The sequence below is a fragment of the Gigantopelta aegis genome, chromosome 7, assembly GCF_016097555.1.
Source record: "Gigantopelta aegis isolate Gae_Host chromosome 7, Gae_host_genome, whole genome shotgun sequence".
NCBI classification, from domain to species: Eukaryota; Metazoa; Mollusca; class Gastropoda; order Neomphalida; family Peltospiridae; genus Gigantopelta; species Gigantopelta aegis.
The window spans coordinates 43798552-43812278 of NC_054705.1; the positions used below are offsets into that span (position 1 = coordinate 43798552).

The following is a 13727-nucleotide window of genomic DNA, read 5'->3' on the forward strand; positions in this document are numbered from 1 at the left end:
CTGGACACGTCTTACGGTTCACAGTGTGTTTCTATTGTGAACGCTGATATTGAAGGTAGGTACCAGCTGGGCTTGTGGCAGCTATGTCTTGACACGCCTTACGGTTCACAGTGTGTTTCCATTGTGAACGCTGATATGGAAGGTAGGTTCCACCTGGGCTTGTGGCAGCTATGTCTGGACACGCCTTTCGGTTCACAGTGTGTTTCCAGTCTGAACGCTGATATGGAAGGTAGGTACCACCTGGGCTTGTGGCAGGACACGCCTTTCGGTTCACAGTGTGTTTCCATTGTGAACGCTGATATGGAAGGTAGATACCACCTGGGCTTGTGGCAGCTATGTCTGGACACGCCTTTCGCTTCACGGTGTGTTTCCATTGTGAACGCTGATATGGAAGGTAGGTACCACCTGGGCTTGTGGCAGCTATGTCTTGACACGCCTTTCGCTTCACGGTGTGTTTCCATTGTGAACGCTGATATGGAAGGTAGATACCACCGTGGCTTGTGGCAGCTATGTCTGGACACGCCTTTCGGTTCACAGTGTGTTTCCATTGTGAACGCTGATATGGAAGGTAGGTACCACCTGGGCTTGTGGCAGCTATGTCTTGACACGCCTTTCGGTTCACAGTGTGTTTCCATTGTGAACGCTGATATGGAAGGTAGGTACCACCTGGGCTTGTGGCAGCTATGTCTGGACACGCCTTTCGGTTCACAGTGTGTTTCCATTGTGAACGCTGATATGGAAGGTAGGTACCACCTGGGCTTGTGGCAGCTATGTCTTGACACGCCTTTCGGTTCACAGTGTGTTTCCATTGTGAACGCTGATATGGAAGGTAGGTACCACCTGGGCTTGTGGCAGCTATGTCTGGACACGCCTTTCGTTTCACAGTGTGTTTCCATTGTGAACGCTGATATGGAAGGTAGATACCACCGTGGCTTGTGGCAGCTATGTCTGGACACGCCTTTCGGTTCACAGTGTGTTTCCATTGTGAACGCTGATATGGAAGGTAGATACCACCGTGGCTTGTGGCAGCTATGTCTGGACACGCCTTTCGGTTCACAGTGTGTTTCCATTGTGAACGCTGATATGTAAGGTAGGTACCACCTGGGCTTGTGGCAGCTATGTCTTGACACGCCTTTCACTTCACGGTGTGTTTCCATTGTGAACGCTGATATGGAAGGTAGATACCACCGTGGCTTGTGGCAGCTATGTCTGGACACGCCTTTCGGTTCACAGTGTGTTTCCATTGTGAACGCTGATATGGAAGGTAGGTACCACCTGGGCTTGTGGCAGCTATGTCTTGACACGCCTTTCGGTTCACAGTGTGTTTCCATTGTGAACGCTGATATGGAAGGTAGGTACCACCTGGGCTTGTGGCAGCTATGTCTGGACACGCCTTTCGTTTCACAGTGTGTTTCCATTGTGAACGCTGATATGGAAGGTAGGTACCACCTTGGCTTGTGGCAGCTATGTCTGGACACGCCTTTCGGTTTCACGGTGTGTTTCCTTTGTGAACGCTGATATGGAAGGTAGGTACCACCTGGGCTTGTGGCAGCTATGTCTGGGCTTGTGGCACACGCCTTTCGGTTCACAGTGTGTTTCCATTGTGAACGCTGATATGGAAGGTAGGTACCACCTGGGCTTGTGGCAGCTATGTCTTGACACGCCTTTCGGTTCACAGTGTGTTTCCATTGTGAACGCTGATATGGAAGGTAGGTACCACCTGGGCTTGTGGCAGCTATGTCTGGACACGCCTTTCGTTTCACAGTGTGTTTCCATTGTGAACGCTGATATGGAAGGTAGATACCACCGTGGCTTGTGGCAGCTATGTCTGGACACGCCTTTCGGTTCACAGTGTGTTTCCATTGTGAACACTGATATGGAAGGTAGATACCACCGTGACTTGTGGCAGCTATGTCTGGACACGCCTTTCGGTTCACAGTGTGTTTCCATTGTGAACGCTGATATGGAAGGTAGGTACCACCTGGGCTTGTGGCAGCTATGTCTTGACACGCCTTTCGGTTCACAGTGTGTTTCCATTGTGAACGCTGATATGGAAGGTAGGTACCACCTGGGCTTGTGGCAGCTATGTCTGGACACGCCTTTCGTTTCACAGTGTGTTTCCATTGTGAACGCTGATATGGAAGGTAGGTACCACCTGGGCTTGTGGCAGCTATGTCTGGACACGCCTTTCGGTCCACAGTGTGTTTCCATTGTGAACGCTGATATGGAAGGTAGGTACCACCTGGGCTTGTGGCAGCTATGTCTGGACACGCCTTTCGGTCCACAGTGTGTTTCCATTGTGAACGCTGATATGGAAGGTAGGTACCCCCTTGGCTTGTGGCAGCTTTGTCTTGACACGCCTTTCGGTCCACAGTGTGTTTCCATTGTGAACGCTGATATGGAAGGTAGGTACCACCTGGGCTTGTGGCAGCTATGTCTGGACACGCCTTTCGGTTCACAGTGTGTTTCCATTGTGAACGCTGATATGAAATGTAGGTACCACCTGGGCTTGTGGCAGCTATGTCTGGACACGCCTTTCGGTTCACAGTGTGTTTCCATTGTGAACGCTGATATGGAAGGTAGGTACCACCTGGGCTTGTGGCAGCTATGTCTGGACACGCCTTTCGGTTCACAGTGTGTTTCCATTGTGAACGCTGATATGGAAGGTAGGTACGATCTGGGCTTGTGGCAGCTATGTCTGGACACGCCTTTCGGTTCACAGTGTGTTTCCATTGTGAACGCTGATGTTGATGGTAGGTACATGGCTAGTATTCACGTGCCATTTAGTGTCTTAGAGACAGAGGGGAGTAACTATATTAATAACAATAATAATAATGATAATAACTATGATAATACACAAAATACTACTGCTACTGCTGCTGCTACTACTACTACTACTACTACTACTACTACTACTACTACTACTACTACTACTACTACTACTACTACTACTACTACTACTACTAACACTACTATTACTACAACTACCACTAACATTACTATTACCACTACTACTACCACTAACATTACTACTACCACTACCACTATTACTACTATCACCACTACTACTGCCATTGCCACTACCACTACCACTACCATTGCCATTACCACTACTACTAATACCACTACCACTACCACCATCACTACTACTACTAGTACCACACACGTATATATGCATATAAATACATGTATAAATATATTTAATCATCGCTGCTACTACAAAGTGTGGAGAGTACATGCCCACCTTGCCCCGAGTCCTCCCCCCCCACCCCCACCCCCACCTGCCCCCTCCTCTTCGCTTTCTTCGGCAATGATATATGCAAAATTCCACTGTCTTTCTTATAATGGGAGCAAAGTCCCTTTTAGAGGACGAACAAATCTGTAGTTTACAATGATCTAAGAGGTCACTAATGAAAGACATCTATCCTTTTCTTCCCAAACGAAGAGTCCAAATATAAACCATAACTGTTATGGGGCCGTTCAAATTTTACGTAACGCTATTTTTGTTAAAATTAGACACCCACCTACCCCTTGTAATGTCACATAACGCTTGGACTTACACCCCCCAACCCCCTAAGCGTTAGGTAATATTTGAATGGCCCCTAACAATGTTTGACACAACAATGGGAGTGAACTCGAGACAACCTCTATACACACCAAATAGCCGTAGTTCAAAATGTGCCCAGTAGGTGGCGTTAAACAAACATTCCTTTCCTTTGCCACAGGCTGGTTCAGGGCGGTGCAAGCAATGTCGTGTCTGGGACTTATCATGTCCATCGCCGCAGTGACTTTTGGTGTAGTCTACATTCGACGACAGGGGAGACAAATGCTCATGGTGGCTGGAATTTGCAGTATTTGCGCAGGTGAGTTACCTTTGTCCACCTTCCAAGTGAGAACTATATGTACAATGAGGTCTTGGAGGTGTATGAATTCCGTGTTTGTGATGCTTTTCAATTTTATTTATTCATTTGTCTTTCTTTCTTTCTATTTATTTTCATTCACCTATTCATGTATTCGTTCATTTATCCATCAATTCATCCATTCATACGTTCGTTCTTTCATCCGTCCGTTCATTCATCCGTCCGTCAATCCGTTCATTCATTAATTCATTCATCCATCCATTATTTTACCATAGTTTGACACCCAATAGCCGATGTATTTTTCGTGCTAGGGTGTCGTTAATCATTCATTCATTCATTCATCCATCTATCTATCCATCCATCAAATCAATCATCCATCCATCCTTCCAATCATTCATCCATCCATCCATTCATTTATTCATTGATTCATCCATCCATTCATTCATTCTTTCATTCATTCATTAATAAATTCATTTATCCAATCAGTCATCCATCCATCCATCCATCCATCCTTCCAATCACTCATCAATCCATTTATTCATTCATTCATTCATCCATCCATTCATTCATTCATTGATTTATGCCTTTATTTACCTTTACATATCAATAAACTAACTTTTGGTACCAATGTTGTTGAACGTCGGAAACCTAACCTATTTATAAAAGAGAGAAATTTACCAGGTATGAAATGAGAGCGGAACTTCTGTCCAGAGCCGGTTTATCCTAGAAACACATGCAACACGTGCTACGGTACCCGCTCTTCAGGGGATCCCCGCTGTGATGTGTACAGTTTGTAAACACAATTCTATGAATTAAATGGAATAATCATTTATAAAATATTACCATTTCCCCCTTCACATATACCCAACGTTACTATCAATACCATAGGGGGCCTACTTCGTTAATTTGTCTCAGGTAATTCCCCCCCCCCCCCCCCCCCCCCGAGGGGGTTGCAAAATATATATCCTGGGAAGGGGTGACCGCTGTTATTTGTGCTACATCCCCCGCGGAGCCTTAAACCAGCTCTACTTCTGTGTTTGAAACAATCACAACTGACCTGGCACAACAATAATTGACTATCTTGATTAACGTGTTTTTATTTTTTAAAAACCCCAACGATTTGCTTTTTTTTTAAATTATTAATATTTATGTTTTATTGCAGGTGTTCTGGTCTTGATGGGAGTCGCCATCTTTGGAGGAAAATCCGGGTCCCTAGGAGTGGGGTCTTACTTGGGCTGGTCGTTCTATCTCGAGGCAGTCGGTGGGTGTCTGCTGTGCATAGCCGGCGGCCTCCATCTTGCCGGACTAAACACGGACAGCGGTTCTCTTTCCAATTAACACCATATCATTATTATTTCCTCGAACTTTTTATTAAAATTTGTTTGTGTAACCATAAGTTTTTACTGTACTTTTATTTCCCCCAAGTGGCAACTAGTATAGCAGAATTAGTCAGCAAAGAACCACAACTGTGAAGAAGGAAGGAAACGTTGTATTTAATAGCACACTCAACACATTTTATTTACGGTTACATAGGTGTCGGACATATGGTTAGGACCACACATTTATTGAGAGAGGAAACCAGTTGTTCTCACTTCATGGGCTACTCTGTTTCGATTAGCAGCAAGGGATTAACAAACTGGGTAGTACATACCACGGCCTTTATTACACCAGTTGTGGGGCACTGGCTGGAACGAGAAACAACTGTGGAGAGACTGGGTAGTACATACCACGGCCTTTGTTACACCAGTTGTGGAGCACTGGCTAGAACGAGAAACAACAGTGAAGAGACTGGGTAGTACATACCACGGCCTTTATTACACCAGTTGTGGAGCACTGGCTAGAACGAGAAACAACTGTGGAGAGACTGGGTAGTACATACCACGGCCTTTGTTACACCAGTTGTGGAGCACTGGCTAGAACGAGAAACAACTGTGGAGAGACTGGGTAGTACATACCACGGCCTTTGTTACACCAGTTGTGGAGCAATGGCTAGAACGAGAAACAACTGTGGAGAGACTGGGTAGTACATACCACGGCCTTTGTTACACCAGTTGTGGAGCACTGGCTAGAACGAGAAACAACAGTGGAGAGACTGGGTAGTACATACCACGGCCTTTGTTACACCAGTTGTGGAGCACTGGCTAGAACGAGAAACAACTGTGGAGAGACTGGGTAGTACATACCACGGCCTTTGTTACACCAGTTGTGGAGCAATGGCTAGAACGAGAAACAACTGTGGAGAGACTGGGTAGTACATACCACGGCCTTTATTACACCAGTTGTGGAGCACTGGCTAGAACGAGAAATAACTGTGGAGAGACTGGGTAGTACATACCACGGCCTTTGTTACACCAGTTGTGGAGCACTGGCTAGAACGAGAAACAACTGTGGAGAGACTGGGTAGTACATACCACGGCCTTTGTTACACCAGTTGTGGAGCACTGGCTAGAACGAGAAACAACTATGGAGAGACTGGGTAGTACATACCACGGCCTTTATTACACCAGTTGTGGAGCACTGGCTAGAACGAGAAACAACTGAGGAGAGACTGGGTAGTACATACCACGGCCTTTGTTACACCAGTTGTGGAGCACTGGCTAGAACGAGAAACAACTGTGGAGAGACTGGGTAGTACATACCACGGCCTTTGTTACACCAGTTGTGGAGCACTGGCTAGAACGAGAAACAACTGTGGAGAGACTGGGTAGTACATACCACGGCCTTTGTTACACCAGTTGTGGAGCACTGGCTAGAACGAGAAATAACTGTGGAGAGACTGGGTAGTACATACCACGGCCTTTGTTACACCAGTTGTGGAGCATTGGCTAGAACGAGTAACAACAGTGAAGAGACTGGGTAGTACATACCACGGCCTTTGTTACACCAGTTGTGGAGCACTGGCTAGAACGAGAAACAACTGTGGAGAGACTGGGTAGTACATACCACGGCCTTTGTTACACCAGTTGTGGAGCACTGGCTAGAACGAGAAATAACTGTGGAGAGACTGGGTAGTACATACCACGGCCTTTGTTACACCAGTTGTGGAGCATTGGCTAGAACGAGTAACAACAGTGAAGAGACTGGGTAGTACATACCACGGCCTTTGTTACACCAGTTGTGGAGCACTGGCTAGAACGAGAAACAACTGTGGAGAGACTGGGTAGTACATACCACGGCCTTTGTTACACCAGTTGTGGAGCACTGGCTAGAACGAGAAACAACTGTGGAGAGACTGGGTAGTACATACCACGGCCTTTATTACACCAGTTGTGGAGCACTGCCTAGAACGAGAAACAACTGTGGAGAGACTGGGTAGTACATACCACGGCCTTTATTACACCAGTTGTGGAGCACTGGCTAGAACGAGAAACAACTGTGGAGAGACTGGGTAGTACATACCACGGCCTTTGTTACACCAGTTGTGGAGCACTGGCTAGAACGAGAAACAACAGTGAAGAGACTGGGTAGTACATACCACGGCCTTTGTTACACCAGTTGTGAAGCAATGGCTAGAACGAGAAACAACTGTTGAGAGACTGGGTAGTACATACCACGGCCTTTATTACACCAGTTGTGGAACACTGGCTAGAACGAGAAACAACTGTGGAGAGACTGGGTAGTACATACCACGGCCTTTATTACACCAGTTGTGGAGCACTGGCTAGAACGAGAAACAACTGTGGAGAGACTGGGTAGTACATACCACGGCCTTTATTACACCAGTTGTGGAGCACTGGCTAGAACGAGAAACAACTGTGGAGAGACTGGGTAGTACATACCACGGCCTTTGTTACACCAGTTGTGGAGCACTGGCTAGAACGAGAAACAACTGTGGAGAGACTGGGTAGTACATACCACGGCCTTTGTTACACCAGTTGTGGAGCACTGGCTAGAACGAGAAACAACTGTGGAGAGACTGGGTAGTACATACCACGGCCTTTGTTACACCAGTTGTGGAGCACTGGCTAGAACGAGAAATAACTGTGGAGAGACTGGGTAGTACATACCACGGCTTTATTACACCAGTTGTGGAGCACTGGCTAGAACGAGAAACAACTGTGGAGAGACTGGGTAGTACATACCACGGCCTTTGTTACACCAGTTGTGGAGCACTGGCTAGAACGAGAAACAACTGCGGAGAGACTGGGTAGTACATACCACGGCTTTATTACACCAGTTGTGGAGCACTGGCTAGAACGAGAAACAACTGTGGAGAGACTGGGTAGTACATACCACGGCCTTTGTTACACCAGTTGTGGAGCACTGGCTAGAACGAGAAACAACTGTGAAGAGACTGGGTAGTACATACCACGGCCTTTATTACACCAGTTGTGGAGCACTGGCTAGAACGAGAAACAACTGTGAAGAGACTGGGTAGTACATACCACGGCCTTTATTACACCAGTTGTGGAGCACTGGCTAGAACGAGAAACAACTGTGGAGAAACTGGGTAGTACATACCACGGCCTTTATTACACCAGTTGTGAAGCACTGGCTAGAACGAGAAACAACAGTGAAGAGACTGGGTAGTACATACCACGGCTTTATTACACCAGTTGTGGAGCACTGGCTAGAACGAGAAACAACTGTGGAGAGACTGGGTAGTACATACCACGGCTTTATTACACCAGTTGTGGAGCACTGGCTAGAACGAGAAACAACTGTGGAGAGACTGGGTAGTACATACCACGGCCTTTGTTACACCAGTTGTGGAGCACTGGCTAGAACGAGAAACAACTGTGGAGAGACTGGGTAGTACATACCACGGCCTTTGTTACACCAGTTGTGGAGCACTGGCTAGAACGAGAAACAACTGTGGAGAGACTGGGTAGTACATACCACGGCTTTATTACACCAGTTGTGGTGCACTGGCTAGAACGAGAAACAACTGTGGAGAGACTGGGTAGTACATACCACGGCCTTTGTTACACCAGTTGTGGAGCACTGGCTAGAACGAGAAACAACTGTGAAGAGACTGGGTAGTACATACCACGGCCTTTATTACACCAGTTGTGGAGCACTGGCTAGAACGAGAAACAACTGTGAAGAGACTGGGTAGTACATACCACGGCCTTTATTACACCAGTTGTGGAGCACTGGCTAGAACGAGAAACAACTGTGGAGAAACTGGGTAGTACATACCACGGACTTTGTTACACCAGTTGTGAAGCACTGGCTAGAACGAGAAACAACAGTGAAGAGACTGGGTAGTACATACCACGGCTTTATTACACCAGTTGTGGAGCACTGGCTAGAACGAGAAACAACAGTGGAGAGACTGGGTAGTACATACCACGGCCTTTATTACACCAGTTGTGGAGCACTCGCTAGAACGAGAAACAACTGTGGAGAGACTGGGTAGTACATACCACGGCCTTTGTTACACCAGTTGTGGAGCACTGGCTAGAACGAGAAACAACTGTGAAGAGACTGGGTAGTACATACCACGGCCTTTGTTACACCAGTTGTGGAGCCCTGGCTAGAACGAGAAACAACTGTGGAGAGACTGGGTAGTACATACCACGGCCTTTGTTACACCAGTTGTGGAGCACTGGCTAGAACGAGAAACAACTGTTGAGAGACTGGGTAGTACATACCACGGCCTTTATTACACCAGTTGTGGAGCACTGGCTAGAACGAGAAACAACTGTGGAGAGACTGGGTAGTACATACCACGGCCTTTATTACACCAGTTGTGGAGCACTGGCTAGAACGAGAAACAACTGTGGAGAGACTGGGTAGTACATACCACGGCCTTTGTTACACCAGTTGTGGAGCACTGGCTAGAACGAGAAATAACTGTGGAGAGACTGGGTAGTACATACCACGGCTTTATTACACCAGTTGTGGAGCACTGGCTAGAACGAGAAACAACTGTGGAGAGACTGGGTAGTACATACCACGGCCTTTGTTACACCAGTTGTGGAGCACTGGCTAGAACGAGAAACAACTGTGAAGAGACTGGGTAGTACATACCACGGCCTTTATTACACCAGTTGTGGAGCACTGGCTAGAACGAGAAACAACTGTGAAGAGACTGGGTAGTACATACCACGGCCTTTATTACACCAGTTGTGGAGCACTGGCTAGAACGAGAAACAACTGTGGAGAAACTGGGTAGTACATACCACGGCCTTTGTTACACCAGTTGTGAAGCACTGGCTAGAACGAGAAACAACAGTGAAGAGACTGGGTAGTACATACCACGGCTTTATTACACCAGTTGTGGAGCACTGGCTAGAACGAGAAACAACTGTGGAGAGACTGGGTAGTACATACCACGGCTTTATTACACCAGTTGTGGAGCACTGGCTAGAACGAGAAACAACTGTGGAGAGACTGGGTAGTACATACCACGGCCTTTGTTACACCAGTTGTGGAGCACTGGCTAGAACGAGAAACAACTGTGGAGAGACTGGGTAGTACATACCACGGCCTTTGTTACACCAGTTGTGGAGCACTGGCTAGAACGAGAAACAACTGTGGAGAGACTGGGTAGTACATACCACGGCTTTATTACACCAGTTGTGGTGCACTGGCTAGAACGAGAAACAACTGTGGAGAGACTGGGTAGTACATACCACGGCCTTTGTTACACCAGTTGTGGAGCACTGGCTAGAACGAGAAACAACTGTGAAGAGATTGGGTAGTACATACCACGGCCTTTATTACACCAGTTGTGGAGCACTGGCTAGAACGAGAAACAACTGTGAAGAGACTGGGTAGTACATACCACGGCCTTTATTACACCAGTTGTGGAGCACTGGCTAGAACGAGAAACAACTGTGGAGAAACTGGGTAGTACATACCACGGACTTTGTTACACCAGTTGTGAAGCACTGGCTAGAACGAGAAACAACAGTGAAGAGACTGGGTAGTACATACCACGGCTTTATTACACCAGTTGTGGAGCACTGGCTAGAACGAGAAACAACAGTGGAGAGACTGGGTAGTACATACCACGGCCTTTATTACACCAGTTGTGGAGCACTCGCTAGAACGAGAAACAACTGTGGAGAGACTGGGTAGTACATACCACGGCCTTTGTTACACCAGTTGTGGAGCACTGGCTAGAACGAGAAACAACTGTGAAGAGACTGGGTAGTACATACCACGGCCTTTGTTACACCAGTTGTGGAGCCCTGGCTAGAACGAGAAACAACTGTGGAGAGACTGGGTAGTACATACCACGGCCTTTGTTACACCAGTTGTGGAGCACTGGCTAGAACGAGAAACAACTGTTGAGAGACTGGGTAGTACATACCACGGCCTTTATTACACCAGTTGTGGAGCACTGGCTAGAACGAGAAACAACTGTGGAGAGACTGGGTAGTACATACCACGGCCTTTATTACACCAGTTGTGGAGCACTGGCTAGAACGAGAAACAACTGTGGAGAGACTGGGTAGTACATACCACGGCCTTTGTTACACCAGTTGTGGAGCACTGGCAGGAACGAGAAACAACAGTGAAGAGACTGGGTAGTACATACCACGGCCTTTGTTACACCAGTTGTGGAGCACTGGCTAGAACGAGAAATAACAGTGGATAGAAAAATGAGTAGGACAACAACTAGAAAAATAGCACCGGCCTCGGTGGTGTCGTGGTTAAGCCATCGGACATAAGGCTGATAGGTGCCAGTTTCGCAGCCCGGTAGGTGCAGGGTTCGCAGCCCGTTACTGACTCGCAACCAGAGCGAGTTTTAACGACTCACTGGCAGGCCTTTTCCCAGGATTTTTTTAAGGCGCTTACATATATAGCATCATTATAACACAAACAATCAAGCCAAAAGAAGTGGGGTAGTGGGTTGAAAACAGTTAAGTGTTTGCCTTCAATCCATCAAATCATGTTGGGTTTGTTTTGTTTTGTTTATTTGTGTGTGTGTGTGTGTGTGTTGTTATTGTTGTTTTTGTGGGATTTTTTTTTTTGGGGGGGGGGTTAAAACTTTTTTTAAAATAACCCATCAATTCCCCACCCCCAACAATTTCATAATTTGCGCCATGTTGTTGCTGTTGATTTCAGCGTCGTGTTAAATGCTTGTTGTGATTTCTGCTTGTAAAATACCTAAGCTAAGAATGCTGACTTCACAGTATATTCCATTTATAAAATAAAAAAATAAAAAAATAAAAAAAAGTTAATACAATAACATTTTACGGTCTTTTTAAAATCCAGCTAACTTATTAAATGTCACCTCAAAGTTTTACCAATATAATCTAGCATTATCTAACAAATATGATTATTGTAAACTAATTCAGTGTACGTGTAACTGCAATTTGTATAAATACTGCATGTTCATTTCCCGCGATCGCGATCTGCATGCGTGCTCATGACCATAGGTACAACATTAAAGGGACACACCCTAGTTACGGCTAGTTGTTAACCATTACGGCGTTGTTTTTCGCTATTAAACCCATTTTTTTCACAAATAAAATTGCACTTTACGTACCGTTTATTATTTAGAATATACATTTCCATTCACCTGAAGTGTTTTTTGGTAATCCTGGTAATCCTGGTGTTTGTAATACCACAAAATGCATTTTTCGTATTTCTGAAAAACGGACGCGCGTTTGAGAAAAAACCGTTGAGCAGACAAGGTCTAATCTATTTTTAGACGGGATATTTCCATTTCAATGTCACAGACGTTGGTATACCACGTGACCGTTATCATTTTGGTTCGGTTTGTTTTCTCGTGCACGGTTCGCGCAATCAACATCCGATTTGTTGTTGTTCATTTGTGAGATTTTTCTTCACATTTCGTGAACATTTTCAGTAACAATAAAGTTCAGACAAGTAAGTATCTCAATACAAAACGTTACAAACCCTTAAAACCAATAATTTTGCTAAGTCCTACGATATCTGGAGAGGGGATACAACCAGGACAGAACAGTTGGAACATGTCCAGGAGAGGTGAAAAGAACGCACCCCAAGTCTGTGAAATTTGTCGTGACGTAGGCATTGTTGTGTTTCGAGCGACATCTACCGGTGACATCAGAATACAAACTTTCAAAATTATTTCAAGCAATTGGGACATTGGGATTCCCATGGTATTTATCGATATAAAACCTGCTTTTTCACTCCATTTGATAAAAACGTGATCTAAGTGTGTTACAGGTTTGTAGATTAACCAAAATATAATTTATTTTCGCTGGATGGAACTAGGGTGTGCGGCTTTAACAAAGACAAAGGAAATAACCGAAACTGCAGTTAGGTATTCATTGATGCAAACAACTACTGCTTTTCTAAAAAATTACATCAAGATTTACTTCTGTGTAATTCAGCTGACTGAAGCGTGACGTATATCACGCCGAGAGCTTTCCTCAGTTCAGCCAACGAACGTTCTTCCTAACGTTCGCGAACTATTTGATTGGTGTCCGTCGTGTCCATTTGGTTTAACGTGAAGCGCACAAACCAGTGTAGCGAACGTTTTGTTTTCGCTCGATCTGGCTGAACGCAGCTCTAGGGATAGCCTACATGTCTTTCGGCCCTGAACTGGCATGTGTATTCAAATTGACATGCATTGTCGGTTTGTTTTTATTACTCTGGTCCAAAGACTTTACAAAATTAAAATAGCAAGTTCCATATCTTCCAGACATTGAATTACCGTCAAATTGCGGTCATACATGTCGAATGCATGCCTTTAACATTAATAACCTTGATTATTAAAATTAGCAAACATAAGGCATACGCTGTATTCTGGATAACACCGTTTCTCGTTACCGGTCGCGAGATCGCTATTATGCTAATTGAATATTTGGTATTATTTTTTTGAGGTGTCGAATAGATCAGAAGATAGAAAATGGCTCAGCCAAAATTTTAGCCACTTGCAAATTTTATTAGCCATTTATTTATAAACATAATTTTTAATTA

The 13727-nt window shown here is 45.5% G+C and overlaps 1 protein-coding gene across 1 annotated transcript; it reads right to left on the reverse strand.

The window, feature by feature from the left end:
• Window positions 1-1464: 1464 nt before the first annotated feature.
• Window positions 1465-2733, reverse strand: LOC121378105. The gene has a single exon (XM_041506206.1). The coding sequence runs from the start codon at window positions 2731-2733 to the stop codon at window positions 1465-1467; it is 1269 nt and encodes a 422-aa protein (XP_041362140.1).
• Between the last annotated feature and the right edge of the window lie 10994 nt (window positions 2734-13727).